The 14282-nt window shown below is 31.7% G+C and overlaps 2 protein-coding genes and 1 long non-coding RNA gene across 4 annotated transcripts in view; 1 reads left to right on the top strand and 2 right to left on the bottom strand.

Moving 5' to 3' along the window:
• The first annotated feature begins 538 nt into the window (after positions 1–538).
• LOC143190273 (stromelysin-3) overlaps positions 539–14282 on the top strand; it is a 29530-nt gene continuing 15786 nt past the window's right edge. The window contains exons 1-2 of one of the 2 annotated variants that reach the window (XM_076394477.1): positions 539–694; positions 13206–13358. In XM_076394477.1, the coding sequence (XP_076250592.1) occupies positions 602–694; positions 13206–13358 (246 nt within the window). In that variant the 5' untranslated portion in view covers positions 539–601. Of the gene's footprint in view, positions 695–12993; positions 13144–13205; positions 13359–14282 lie in introns of those variants that run through there. The other variant, XM_076394476.1, reaches the window with a different exon arrangement.
• On the bottom strand, positions 5229–8853 carry LOC143191977 (uncharacterized). Its single transcript, XM_076397440.1, has 3 exons — positions 8839–8853; positions 6327–6822; positions 5229–6224 (listed from the first exon to the last, which is right to left on the bottom strand). The coding sequence occupies exons 1-3, from the start codon at positions 8851–8853 to the stop codon at positions 5359–5361; spliced, it is 1377 nt and encodes a 458-aa protein (XP_076253555.1). The 3' UTR covers positions 5229–5358.
• On the bottom strand, positions 9256–10416 carry LOC143190948 (uncharacterized). Its single transcript, XR_013004358.1, has 3 exons — positions 9768–10416; positions 9469–9611; positions 9256–9428 (listed from the first exon to the last, which is right to left on the bottom strand). It is a non-coding gene; the product is annotated as an uncharacterized LOC143190948 (long non-coding RNA).

Genomic DNA, 14282 nt, shown 5'->3' with positions numbered 1-14282 from the left:
TGACCCAAACTTAGAATAACAAAGTTTTTTCGCAGAATTGTTAATATATACTAACTACTTGACAACAGTGACCCTACCCAGAGGTTCAAGAAACAAAAACTGTTTGAATTTACATAGTTAAGCTGTCTGTAAAAACCGTGAAGTGTTTTGAATTTATGTACTGCATATCTAATTAATATTGAGTCTGACATATTAGATCTAGAATTTAAAAACAGTATTAATTAAAAATTACTAGATACTCAATAAAGAGTAATGCTTTTAAAGAAATACTAAAGAAAATAGTTCACCATGTTGTGTTGAATAAAACACGCTTTAGTTTAACTATGAACAATGTTTCTTTACAAACGTTCAGAAAAACACAACGTATATAAACAGTAAAAGTATTAAACAGTAATACTCATTCGTTACTCAGACAATTCCTGTTTATGATTAATGACGTTCGGGGTAACTTTCGCAATTTATTAATAAAACTAGAATTCCCTATGTCGGTAATCTTACAAAAACGCAGCTTCTTTAAAACCCATTCAAGGATATTTTCAGTTAGTGGTCAGTGTCGTTCAGAGGTTATTAGACTAGACTCAGTTAGTTAGTTGGTCAAGCAATGGTGCTAAAAGAACTGGTTATTCTCTGTTGTCTGACAACGTGCTATACGTGCTTACCTGTGCCTGGGAAACCGGTGCCTATTACTAAAGCGGTAAATAATATATTTTAACCTAAAAATGTGTATAAAAAGCGAAGTATCATCTTAAAAATATATTATTTAAAATAAATTAGTTACTGTTAGATATTTGCTAATAATTCTTATATATTTACTTATATATTCTATTCAAATAATTTGATTTGAGGCTAATTAATTAAACAATAAACAATATATAAAGTAATATGTGATATTTTTAATATTTCTACTTAACAAGTAAAATGTATAGTATAGCTTTTAACATTAAATATGTTATTTTATAATCTTTCGATTACAGTATGATTTCATAGGATCTAATACATTTGGCAATTCATAACTTTGTTATTTTAATTTACTTTATTACAGTGCTATTTCATGTACATTGTGTGTGGTGAACAAACTGTGTCAATTGTGTTTGTTTGATGCATCTACATGAATAAAAGTAAATTAAAATTATTAATACAGCAAAAGAGGGTCATGAATGAAAATTAATAATTCATTTCTCAAAAAGATTCTCTTTCACAGAGAGTGCTCTAGGCGCCATTTTTCAAAATCTAACATGTATAGTTTTTAACACTAAATATGTTATTTTATAATGTTTTTATTACAGTATGACTTCATAGGATCTAATGCATTTGGATAATTCATAACTTTGTTATTTTAATTTACTTTATTACAGTGATATTTCAAGTACATTGTGTGTTGTGAACAAACTGTGTCAGTTGCGTTTGTTTGATGCATCTACATGAATAAAAATAAATTAAAATTATTACTACAGGGAAAAAGGGTCATGAATGAAAATTAAAATTCATATCCCAAAAAGGTTCTCTTTTTTTTAAAGGCGCCCTTTTTAAAATCTGTAATGATTATCTGAAACATTAAATTGCCTTTTCCGTAGAAAATTCTGAAGATGTCGTCCATTCCTCAATCAATAAGCTTGTTCAAGCTATTTTAACGTATGTCTTTCAATCTCCTCACCGATTGTGCATTAATTAAATATCTTCGTTTTTAATACAATTCTATAGAGAAAAACATATTTTGTTTGTACTTTTCTGTTGGCAGTAAATTGACAGTAAATATCATGACCGGAGGTTATTTATTAACATATTATTACTTGCCAACTAACTTACAATTTGTCTCTACAGTAAATTAAAATCCTTGCTTAGTCTCTAATGAACTAAAATTAAATAGCTATACAACAACAGGTCTGCGTCCTAGTTCAGTGTTTTCCAAGAGTTGCAGCACTTCAGTTATTACATAGGAGTGAAGTCTTTCCTCATGTCTTGTTGCGAACCTCTTAATTTCCTCTACAAGAGTTAGACGCGTATAATTTAATATTTCTTCTGAATAACTAAGTTCCAGTCCCTTTCATTCCTTTCTTGTCAACTCCTTCCGATAGAATTTTGCATTAAATTTAATCATATGATCCTTAGCATTGTTACTGCATGGGATGACAGCAGTGAATATGTTAATTTCATTGTAAAATCGTACATTCAAAACTTCGTATTTTAGTACACGCTTTATATTGAATATAGTAGTATATGCCGTACTAAATTTTACTTAATTATATTACACATTTCTTTACCTCAGTATTATATTTAAAATAAGACATATATTTCCAAATAGATTTTCCGGTGTTTTGTTTTTTGCCAAACAATAAATCCATCTGTAAGTTGCATAACCTGCCAGAATAGCAAACTTTACAATGCACAACTTCGCAACGGAAAATTAGTGAATTCCAACAATTTCCACTCCAACAAAAAGAAAATGTTTACATATTACGTATTACGCACCACTCTTGGTGCCATGTGAAATGTACCATATGCATTTATGAAACGTAACTATTGATACAGAATATTAAAATATTGACAAACATATTATCATGAAACAAACAAAATTTGGACTTTTATTAAAAGACAATTCAGGAATGCCAAATACACAGTAAGAAAAAGTGAACAGTCGTAATATGGTGAAAAAAAATGACATTTTTTTTACATTGAACGAGACTTTTACTACGAGAGAATGATCACACCAAATTTCAAGTAAATAAGTTCAGTAGAACATCAAAATCGATTTTTTAAATCAAATTTCTAGACTAGAATACACCCTTATATAACCTGGAAAAAATGAAGATACAAACAGAAACAGGAAGCTCCCTTGGATGAAACTAGAGAATGAAGAGCAATTACAAACGGCTATTCTCCAGCTTTCCGCCTATGTTGACCAAACTCAACTTGGGACAATGTTTCCTTCTTTTTTGCAATATTAAGTATATAATTATCAAAATATTCAAAAAAAAATTATCAATATCATGCCTACATGTTAACCATAATATTTTAAGCAAAACATTTCATGTTAACAGATTTATAAATAGATATTATTTAAAAAAATTTAAAAGAAACTCTAGAAAAAATATACTATGATGTAATATGCTATTAGTGAATTATTTTACGAATCAGATATACACTAACAGCTACTAAGCGTTAACATATTATAATTTATTAACTAACTAGCTGACCCGACAGACTTCGTCCTGTCAAAAAGATTTGTAATGTGGCAGTTTTTGTGCCTACGTATTTTAAAAAATTCTCCTGAACAGAACCATCACCCTGGTGATAGGGCGTTGTGAATAAAAAATAATTAAATAAAACATATATAAGGATTGAAAAGTAAGTAATCGCTTTATTGTTAATCATGTGAATCATAATTATTATTATTATTATCATTATATTGCTTTGTGGTATACGATGTTTTTTGTTTGATTACCTGGCGCATAGATAAACAAATCTGATGGTTTTCCAACACGGGAACAGGCAACATACAATTGACCATGTGAGAAACATGGGTTTTCTAGATTAATACCACAAACACTTAATGATTGCCCCTGGGACTTGTTTATAGTCATAGCAAAAGCAAGCCGTCAACATGTCTATAGGAAATTTGCCATTACCAATGTCAATGAGTTGTTTAGAGAATATGTTTCCAGATTGGTCATTTTGCAACTCGACACGCATATTCTTGCTTAAATGAAGTACTTTGACATGTTTCCACAAATTGGAGGACTTTAGACATGCATTGAGTTCATCAGCTGGCGTTGATCGTGGAATCACTGGCAATGTTTGACGAAAATCTCCTGCTAATAAAATCATTGCACCACCAAATCGGTTATTATTGCTACGTAGATCTTTTAAGGTTCTGTCTAAAGCCTCCAAAGATTTTTTATGTGCCATCGTGCATTCATCCCAAACAATCAATTTACATTGCTGCAAAACCTTTGCCATTGCAGAGTTCTTCGAAACGTTGCAGGTTGGAGTTTCATTGCTTTGCATATTTAATGGCAATTTTAGTGCTGAATGGGCTGTTCGACCACCTTCAAGCAAAGTTGCTGCGATTCCCGACGAAGCGAGTGCAAGTGCAATTTTATTTTGTGAGCGAATTGTTGCTAATATTAATGAAATAAAAAAAGTTTTTCCTGTACCACCAGGTGCATCTAAGAAATAAATCCCTCCAGTTTCATCATTTGTTACTTTCATAAGAGTTTCAAATACATACTTCTGTTGTTCATTTAACAGTGGAAGATTTGTTTGAATTAATTCTTTCAAAGCGTTGAGATCATACAGTCTTTCTCGATGCAACTCTTGGTTAAAAGCGTCATGCATTGGACGATTGGGCGCGGTCAGGCCTAATTGAATTAATAGTTTGTTTGACATTATCAAGCACATGTCCTCAATTGAAATCAATGCTTCATTATAAATTTCTTCACTGATTTGTATATTTGGATTACCCATTCTATTCCGTATTTGATACAAAATATCATCACACATATAATCTTTGTACTTCATCCACAAATCAATTGGGTTTGATGAGAAGTTTGATGAAATTGGGTTTGTAGATATGATTATAGAAAACAATGTTCGTATTTGATGAGTGTGTGATGATATTACAGCATCATTGAGAGTTTGATCCCAATGAGCGTCATTTTCAAGCAATTGCAAACGTTGACAGGCTTCTCTGTAGGATCCACACAATTCACCATCAACAGTTCGTAACTGTTGGAATGATGTTGGGCCACGTACATTGACTAATAGCAGTCGTAAATAAAAACATTCATCATTGCTTGGATGTACTGAATAAATCCGGCCAATCGCATCGGTGGAATATACATCTGTATATCCTGGAACTGGTTTTCCTTGTTTCCGTCGTATAAATCTCCTTGAGGATTGATTCCAGGTATAATATTTTGGCATTTCAGAATATAGCAATGTTTGTGCGAAATCATCGTTTTGGCATGTCTCAAAAAAACTGGTTAATGTAGTAGATGGTGGCTGAGCAGCTCTTTGTACTGCGTTCTGTGCTGTAAAATACACTCTTTGTCCATTTTCTAAATGCACAGCTAAGTGAACAACAGAAGGGTGTCTCTCATGAATAGGAAAAGAAAATATTCGCCAAACTGCTTCATTACTACTGACATAGCGGCCCATTTGGTATTGGGTAACTTCATCATTAGAATTCTCTGCACCAATTCCAATCACAGCCATATCACTCCCTTTGGTTACATATTTGCAAATGTATTTAATCGATTTCACTGAATGGCAAGATTCAACGTTGATGTGTGCTTTGAATGCCTTTGATAAAATGGGTGAATATGGAACAATCCAACGATTATCTATTTCAATATCTTGTTAATTTAATTTGACAATTGTTGATTTTCCATTGTCTGCTGTCGATCTGCGACGATACAATGGATAACCGTCATTACCAGTAATTGTTTCCGATATTAATGTCCGTGGATATCGTTTTGAACATTTACCATCCATCATACACGGTGAATTTTGATTAAGAGTTCCACAGGGACCATGTATCATGTTTTTGATAACTACCTCATGCAATCCAGGATCTACTTGTACATTAGGGATTTCAGCTGATATCACTGCATCAACTTCATTTGGCCTTATCTTTTCAACCAACCAAATCAAAATGTGTGCATGTGGCAATCCTCGTTTCTGCCACTCCACAGAATACATCCAGCAGCGTGTCTCACCAAACACATTATGTTTTACGATGAAATTCATTAAAGATTTCAACTTTTGTCTAAAGACTCTGGCTGTAATATCATGACGATCAATGGATGATTTCCCAGGTAATAACTCCTGCTTAATTTCTATCCATTGCGGATTGAATGTAAATGTGATGAACAAATCTGCTGTACCATAATGACGAACATACGACATGGCATCTTGAGCATATTCGTGCATATGCCGAGGGCTTCCGATGTATGTTGCTGGAAGAATAGTCATCCGACCGACATTCTGTGCATTTCCATCAGTATTAATCGCATCTCGAAGGTGAATATACTCTTCAGATCGGAGTTTGGTTTGATTCAACCTGATGAATGTTAATCTCTCCGTTTCAATTTTAACATACATGTCATCAACATATTTGTGATATAATCGCCGACATTTCAATATGTGATTATCTGCATTTTCCCGAATCATTAGGCGGTATGAATAATAGTTCATTGAACTGACTTTTTTGTTGGTTTCAGAACCTGTAAACAGATTTTGTTTTAATAACATTCAAATATAAAATTAAAATACATAATATAGTGACTGAGATATTATCGCCATAGCTAAACTAATATTTTAGTTACCTGTAATGGGATTTATCATTTTTATTGATAAATCGTAGCCATCTTCACCTTGCCAAAATATAATGGGATATTGCAGTGCATCATATGAGCGGTGTGTTTCCTTTATAGGTTGTAATTGAAAATTCCGACGATGTAAAACAATATCACGGGATTCCAAGTTTTCTCCAACTACAACGATAGCAACTTCATCAATAGTTGGTGCATTAAAACGTCTTGTATGTTGACCTGCAGGTGTTTTATCAGCTCTGATTACAATTTTGTGATTATCGGATGGCATCAGATCCAGGGCAGTTTTAAACAATATAATCAATTGATTGTGTTGATGAAATAAAGTTTGTAATTGTTCTACAATAGACCTTTTTACTAAATTGTTATGTGCACAACGCAGATCAATTTCTTGTGGTGAATTGCCCATAAAATAAATTTGCAGGAATTTGTTGTCGCTATCTGACACTGGTAACAGTGAACCTGCTCTGTGATATATTTGCCCTTGTATCTGTAAATAAAAAAAATATTATGGTGTGGTATAAATTAATGGATTGTCAATGATCAAACTTAAATAATATTTGATCTTAAAAAGTATATATTTAGTTTTAACTAATATCTATCAAATATAAAATATAATAAAAGTGTCACTGAAACTGAATCACCATATAATATGATGACTAAGTGATATATTTCGTAATGATTAAGAAATTGAAGATTAGTAACACATCTTAACTTTGGTGACAGAAAATTTTGTTCGCTAAAATAATTATGAGTAACTGCTATAATACATACCTTGAAAGTTGGCATAAAATTTTCCCGAACTGCATTTGTTGCCCCAAATGAAGTCATTTGAAAGCAATTGTTATATTGTTGAATATGTGTAAAAAGTGTATAGAATCTGTTCCTATTCCTGAAACCAATGAGTACAATGGTTCTGGTGGTGGATCCAATTGTATCAATTTCACTTTACCATTTGCGCAACACAATCCATTGGCATCGTTTTTGTATTTTAATGCCTTACAGTGTGAGCAAACCAAGTTCATAGAACCAATAACAACACATTGGTAGTTACTGTAGTCAATTGACACATCGTAACTGAAAGCAGCTGGATTCAAACTTGCGCGATTATTAGTTGAATGTCGCGCTCGCGCTTCACGCGTTTGTGATATCCGAATTCTTTCACGTTCATTTCCGTCGTCACGTTCTTGTGCAGTACGATTAGATCGGTAATTAGCTTGGTTTATAGCATTTCTGGTTCTTCTACCTAAATTGCTTCGTCTTATAGGAGGCATATCAAATATAAATTATTTTTTCACTAATCACGAACTAAACAAACACTAACTAACTAAACACTCTGCACAAAACACGATATACGAATTTGTTTCGTGTATCACTTGACAATTCATCTGTCATCTGTCAAAAGTCATCTGTAACAGACAACTTTTTTTTTAAATTTGATATGACTTGAACTCAAATCCTTTTAAGCCGTACGAATTGTTTTATTTATTTAAAATTTGAATTAAATTTTAAACAAATAAAAAATTTTAAATAAATAAAACAATTCGTACGGATTAAAAGGATTTGAGTTCAAGTCATATCAAATTTAAAAAAAAAAAGTTGTCTGTTACAGATGACTTTTGACAGATGACAGATGAATTGTCAACTGATACACGAAACAAATTCAAACAAAAAGGGCTATTTTTAGGGTTTTTCCAGCAATAATTCTAATTTTTCTCGCCGTAAAAACCATCCCTGAACTTCAACGAACATTTTAAAAAAAGATTTGGCCAAATTGGTCCAGGCGTTGTTGAGTTATGCGCTTAGGAACATATTTTGCGATTCATTTTTATATATAAGATATCAATAGAAATTCATTCAGTTGTTAGAAACATTATCTCGTAAATTATTCAGTACAGAAATTATAGACAGTAATTAAAGGAATTTTAACTAAAAACTCTACTAAGTTGTTACAAATATAAATGTATTTCTTGTATTCTAGAAATTAGTACTTATATTTTTGTCAGTAATGGTGAATCCGTTAATCAGTAGTACCATCACTTCCTTGCTTCAAAACAATTCTTAAATATTTTGTAGTAAAAATCATCCATCAGGACTTTCAGAACTTTAAATTCGGTAAAACTATTATGTTAGAACATATTGAGTAAACGAGAAATACAATGCAATTTAATACAATAAATAAAAATAATATATAGTAAAAAAATATATTAAATGAAAGATAACTCATCAATAAACAATAATATATTTTTAAGATGAATTTTAAAAGAACTATTAACCACAGCCACAAGATTACCTTAATATAAAGAGGATCTGCAGGAAATGACCAGCAAAATTTTACAGTTCAACATGACTCAGTAATCGAGTTCAGTGATCTATAGTATAAAAGATTAAATATTGCTAATTCATCCTAAATTTTTAATTATATATGCTATTTAATATTTAGATATATACATCACTCTATTAATAGTGTAGGTATAAAAAACTGTTAAAAATAGTTTGATAATACTATCTCAAAATTCATTGAAATTGTAACAGTCAGAAATAACACTAATATTTCTAACAATAAATGACTAATAAAGAAGATTTTACCAGAATACCAGAAATTAAAATACAAAATTTAAAATTTCGCCATGTTCAATCAAAAGAAAGAAAGGGTAAACAAAAAAATTAAACTGGGAGTTATCAAGGCAAATAACCTAATTTGCACAGAATCGATAGGGACTATAGTCTATTAAAAGTTTTTTTAGTAACGCGTCGTGGATATTTGTGACCTCGAAACATTACAATGTTGCCGCATCAATTCTGAGTTTTAGTTCAATTTGGCTTCGACATACAAGAAAATTCTAATCTAAATAAAACAACTGAACAAAAATGTTATCAAATATAATTTATTTTAACATTATAGTACATCTAAAACATATATTATCGAAGGACTTAAAACTATAATTAAGAACACAAGTACAAAAGTTTATAGGTTAGATTTGTTTTGTTTACATTGAACTCTTCCACACCATCCATGAGGTAGAGTTTCTAGGCGCGTTTGTTTATGTAGTGTTATTACCCTGGAGGCCTAATCCACCATTAACAATTGTATATCTAAAAAACGTATTTTAAATTCATTCGAGAGCATATTTACGTTTAGTTCTTGTTTCCTTCGATGGTGTGTTTACTTGGCAAGTCATTTTGGTATCACTGTATTTTAATTTCTTCTGCTACTACCTGTGCACACCATTCTTGATAAAATTAATCACTGAATTCTGTCTACTGCATTTATCATATCTACAAAACTGTTAGTATTCATTCTCTCCTCATATGTTCTCCTAACCTAATGCTTATGTTTAATTTTGATCAATCACAAACATATCGACGCACGCAAATCTTTCACGCCCTACAATACCATTTTCTACAGTTATATTCAATTAATTGTGTGCATACCTTTAGTTGTTTCCTCTCTCATCACTCCCTCTCACTTGAATTGCATTGCACAGCAGTATCACATATTGCCAGCATTATCGCAGATCCTGAAAGTTTCCTTCAGTCACTTTCACTTTACGACTCACTGTCCAATTCAATCACTAAACTATCAATTTCTAATCTGTCTAAAACATGTTCACGATTTCACCATTTATCAATTACTTTCTTCGAATGTCCTATCGAGATCATCTAAACGAAGATTTTATGGTTGACAATGCTTCCTTTCACATATCCAAATGGCTTTTGATCGAATATCCTTCTCAACCAGCAATATGTCTGCAATTAACTATTAATAAATATAATGACCTTTTTCCATCAATTTTTATTGACTTTTTTACACATTTAACACTTTTTTTGTTACTGCCTTGCCAAGAGTGCCACAATGAACCATTTTGAAATATCAAGTGCAAGGTTCTTGAAAGCAACAATGATAAGAGGTTTTAACTCTTACCTATAAATTTTCGTGGCTGTCTAATTAACTGTAGAATTTAGATATAGTATAATGTTAAAATAAATTATATTTGGTAACATTTTTTTTTCAATTATTTTATTTAGATTAGAATTTTTTTTATGTGAAAGTCAAACTGAATTAAAACTTTTTTCAAAAGTTTCAGAGACATCACAAATATCGACAACGCGTTACTAAAATACTTTGAAAACTATGTGTGGCTGTATTTGAAATAATAATTGAAATAATCTAATTGAAATGAGTGAGTATTCCAGACAGAGTAACAATGAAAATGTATAAATACAGGTAATAATTCTAAAGAATAACCAATAAAAACATAATAGCCAATTGGAAACTGTGAGAATAGTACTATTGAACTCTAATGTCCTATATTTACTAAGATTTCTTTTTATAACATCTTTATTAGATACGCTTAGTACGATCTTAATTTACTATTAATTTATTACTACTTTTCCTATGTACTTGGATTAATGAACAAGCAAGACGAGTGCAAGAAAATACATCAGTATGTATTCCTCAATTCAGTTCATCAGTAACAATATTAGGGTTCATAAGTCATCTGTACATAAGTACTTTTCGGAAGATTTGAAAGTTCTTTTTGCCATAACGTATACATAATTACCCTTAATCTGGTGAAGTATAGCCCATAGTGCTATTTGACGTACAAGAAACCATTATATTAAATGGCTTTTGGTAATCTAACGATGACGGGATTTGATTGACAATTGTTGAATGCTTGAAGTTAATTTATATTTTTCTTTGTAGAAAATATGGTCGTTCAGTGAATGTTCAGAGTTCAGTTAGAAGCCTATTTTCCTCTGGTTGCCATTCCAAGCTTGTAAAAATATATACTGAGTTCTTGCATACTTGTATGACTAAACCCAACACATTATATTAAATTCTGGCCTCAACCTTATTTAACTATTCTTCGACGACACCAACCTTATTTAACTAGACTTCACGGCCTCCAGGCCCGAGGTTGCTATTCATGAATGTCTACAGAAGCAACGCAATCACGCAATCAAGTAGTTCAAATTCTGGAGGTTGCAAATAAACTCCCTGAAAACGCAGGCTATCATTTTCCATACAAAAGCGTTACGCACTGCGCGTCTAGCGACTTAAGGTCGACAACGCAACAATTCCATGGCTGGATAATGTCACGTACCTAGGTCTCCACTTCGGCCGGCGGTTCGTTTGGCATGCCCAAATCCAGAAAGCAATCCAGAAAAGTTCGGGGATAACAAACCTGCTATCTTCTATGATCTGCGTGATCAGGTATGCGTCATGCATTCCACCGCTTGGTTTTAGATCGTAATAAAAAAAATTATATTAAATATAAGTTTTCGCTGCTACCTGCAATATCAAAACTATTTGAGAAACTAATATTTAAACGTATTAAAAATTTTGTAATAATACCAGATTTCCGGTTTGGTTTTTGAAATCACCATTCAACAATCGATCAACTGCACAGAGTAACTGCGGCTATTGAAAAAGCGTTTGACGAAAACAAATACTGCCCTGCAATATTCCTGGATGTCTCCTACTTGATCTAAAATCAAAGAGGTTGACTCATAAGACAATTATAAAGACAATTTGGACATATGGGGTTGCACTAAAAATTCAAATCAACTAGTCATCCAACGCTGTCAAAACAAGGTTCTTCGATTGATTACCAATGCTTATCGCTACGTAACCAACGAAGAACTGCACGATGACCTGAAAATCAAATGGATTTGCGAAGTTATCCAAGATTTCGCCTTGAAACACGAAAGAAGATTACTAAATCATACTAACGTGGAAGCAATACAACTGCTGGACAGCGCGCAGGATGTCAGGAGATTGAAGCGAACCAAACCATGCGAACTTATATAAAGTATATACCTTTAGTGTAAACTATAGCTATAAGTTATTATAACTTTATAATTGAGGAATACATCTTGATGTATTTTCTCGCAGTCTTCTTGCTTATGAATCAATCCAAGTACAAATTAAATGTAGTAATAAATTAATTTATAATTAAGATAGTTCTAAGCGTATATAATAAAGATGTTATAAACAAATATAAGTTTCTATTTCTCCAGCTGAAAGAAAAACTGTTATTCATCTCGATATTGCGTAAATTACACCATCGACAAAATTAAAGGCACTTAAAATAATTAAGTACTTAACTAGAATTTAATCACATTTCTTAACATTTTTCTGCCTTGGAATAAAAGTACACAACTTATTTTAGAATTTTTACTGATGTATAATTACTTTAGGGATTCTCACACCACCTAAAATAAGTTATAAATAAAACCTGTACACATACAAACCGTCCAGTGCGACCAAAACAATAACGTCACACGCAGATTTTAAGCTTTTTAGCGCGCACTTAACATTTCAAACCATTTTTTTGCATAAATAACTAGCATTCCGTGTAAAGTAAATACATACAATTGTCATGAAATAGTTTTTCAAAAATAGTCAATGACATTCTAAATGACCAATTGAAAAGATATTTACTGTAATGTAAAAACATATGAATGGAATGATGTAAATTTTATATTGAAATGTGTCCTAGTTTCGCTAAATTTATGTATCGCAATAAATTGTATGCAGATTTAAACGATTCCAAAGTAAAACCGAAAGTCCAAAAATGTTCCATATTTATAAGCCAATAAAGCTCGATATTTATAAACGAGCAACCTTTCAATCCAAAAGTATTAATTATTCATTAGCGATGGCACGAAATAGCAAAAAAGACTTTCTGTTTTCCCGACAATGTCAAATATGCGGTACGTGTTGGCTTTTGCCGTTTTCTCGTGCTGTATATTTCGCTCAAACTTTTTACCAACGAGCGGTGAACGTAAAAGTTCCAGCGATGTGGTAAAACTTCCATAAATATAAATTCTGAATGATCGGTGATAAAATACGATTTATTATTTCAGTTGGATTTTATGAAAAAGTTCGGCTATGTAGTGGATGAAGGAGGTGAAGCTGAGGCCCTTTACACCGAAGAAGGTCTCAAAAGCTCTATTATGACCATGCAAAAATTCGGAGGAATAGAACAGACAGGAATAATAGATAATGCCACTTTAAAGGTATGTAACCATTAACATAATTTTATTTAGAAAAGTAGACGATATTATGATGCATTGTCTCGAAAGTGCTTCATCAAACTTAAAGAGCTAATTAATTGAACTGTTAAGTTCGATGATTTTGACATTTATCTACATGGAATAATAGTGCTTGACTTGAATTATTGAATTATTGAATTATTGAGTTCTTCATTCTATATAGACTCTAATAATGGAAACAATAATTTCGATATTCATTTATTTCTTTATTTAATTTAAATAAACCTGCTGTCGAAGATCATCAATCACTCTTAGAAAAATATGATGATCTTGCTCCATCGTATTCTAATTGTTGGTTTTGTTTTATCGATTTAAAAGTAATTATTTTGATAATAATTATTCTAAGAAAATAAATTGGACGAAACCTTAAAGCTCAAAGTTCCAAAGAACCTTCTTTGAGACAACTTAACAGTTGATAAATATTTGTATTCACAATATTCACAAGCTGAAAAAACGGCTACCACATGAATTGACTGATTTTTTACCATTGCGATTTCAAACTCCGTCAAACTCTAATTATCGGTTTTGGTTCTATCGTTTTGAAAGTGTTCATTTTGATGATAATGACAAAGAACGACATGGAGGACCAACAATATTCTAAGAGAATAAAATGCAAGACATATCGCACGAAAATTCAGGTCAAATACCTTTTTCCGTTTAATTTCTTTCGAGAAAAAAACGACTTTTCTGTAGCGATGAAAAGTGATCTACTACAATAATCCATAAGAGCATAAAATAATAGGAGAGCTATCGACATCGACAATGAATCGAATATTCATGATATTACGGGCTACTAAAATCAAATGAAAGTCTTACGAAGTATGTCTACTAAGGTCAATTCAGTAAATTAAACCACTTATTGTTACAAAAATAGGTAACCAACTTACA

Source organism: Rhynchophorus ferrugineus, unplaced genomic scaffold (genome assembly GCF_030347505.1).
Source record: "Rhynchophorus ferrugineus isolate W39M unplaced genomic scaffold, kcgeb_rfMv2 rfM2, whole genome shotgun sequence".
NCBI classification, from domain to species: Eukaryota; Metazoa; Arthropoda; class Insecta; order Coleoptera; family Curculionidae; genus Rhynchophorus; species Rhynchophorus ferrugineus.
The sequence above is the reverse complement of the archived record's forward strand: the minus strand, read 5'-3'. Positions and strand labels throughout refer to the sequence as shown.

Excerpts from the sequence above, each read along its gene's own strand:
- LOC143191977 (XM_076397440.1), bottom strand. Across the intron at positions 6,225-6,326 it reads AATGATAAATCCCATTACAG|GTTCTGAAACCAACAAAAAA; the intron begins GTAACTAAAATA and ends ATCTGTTTACAG.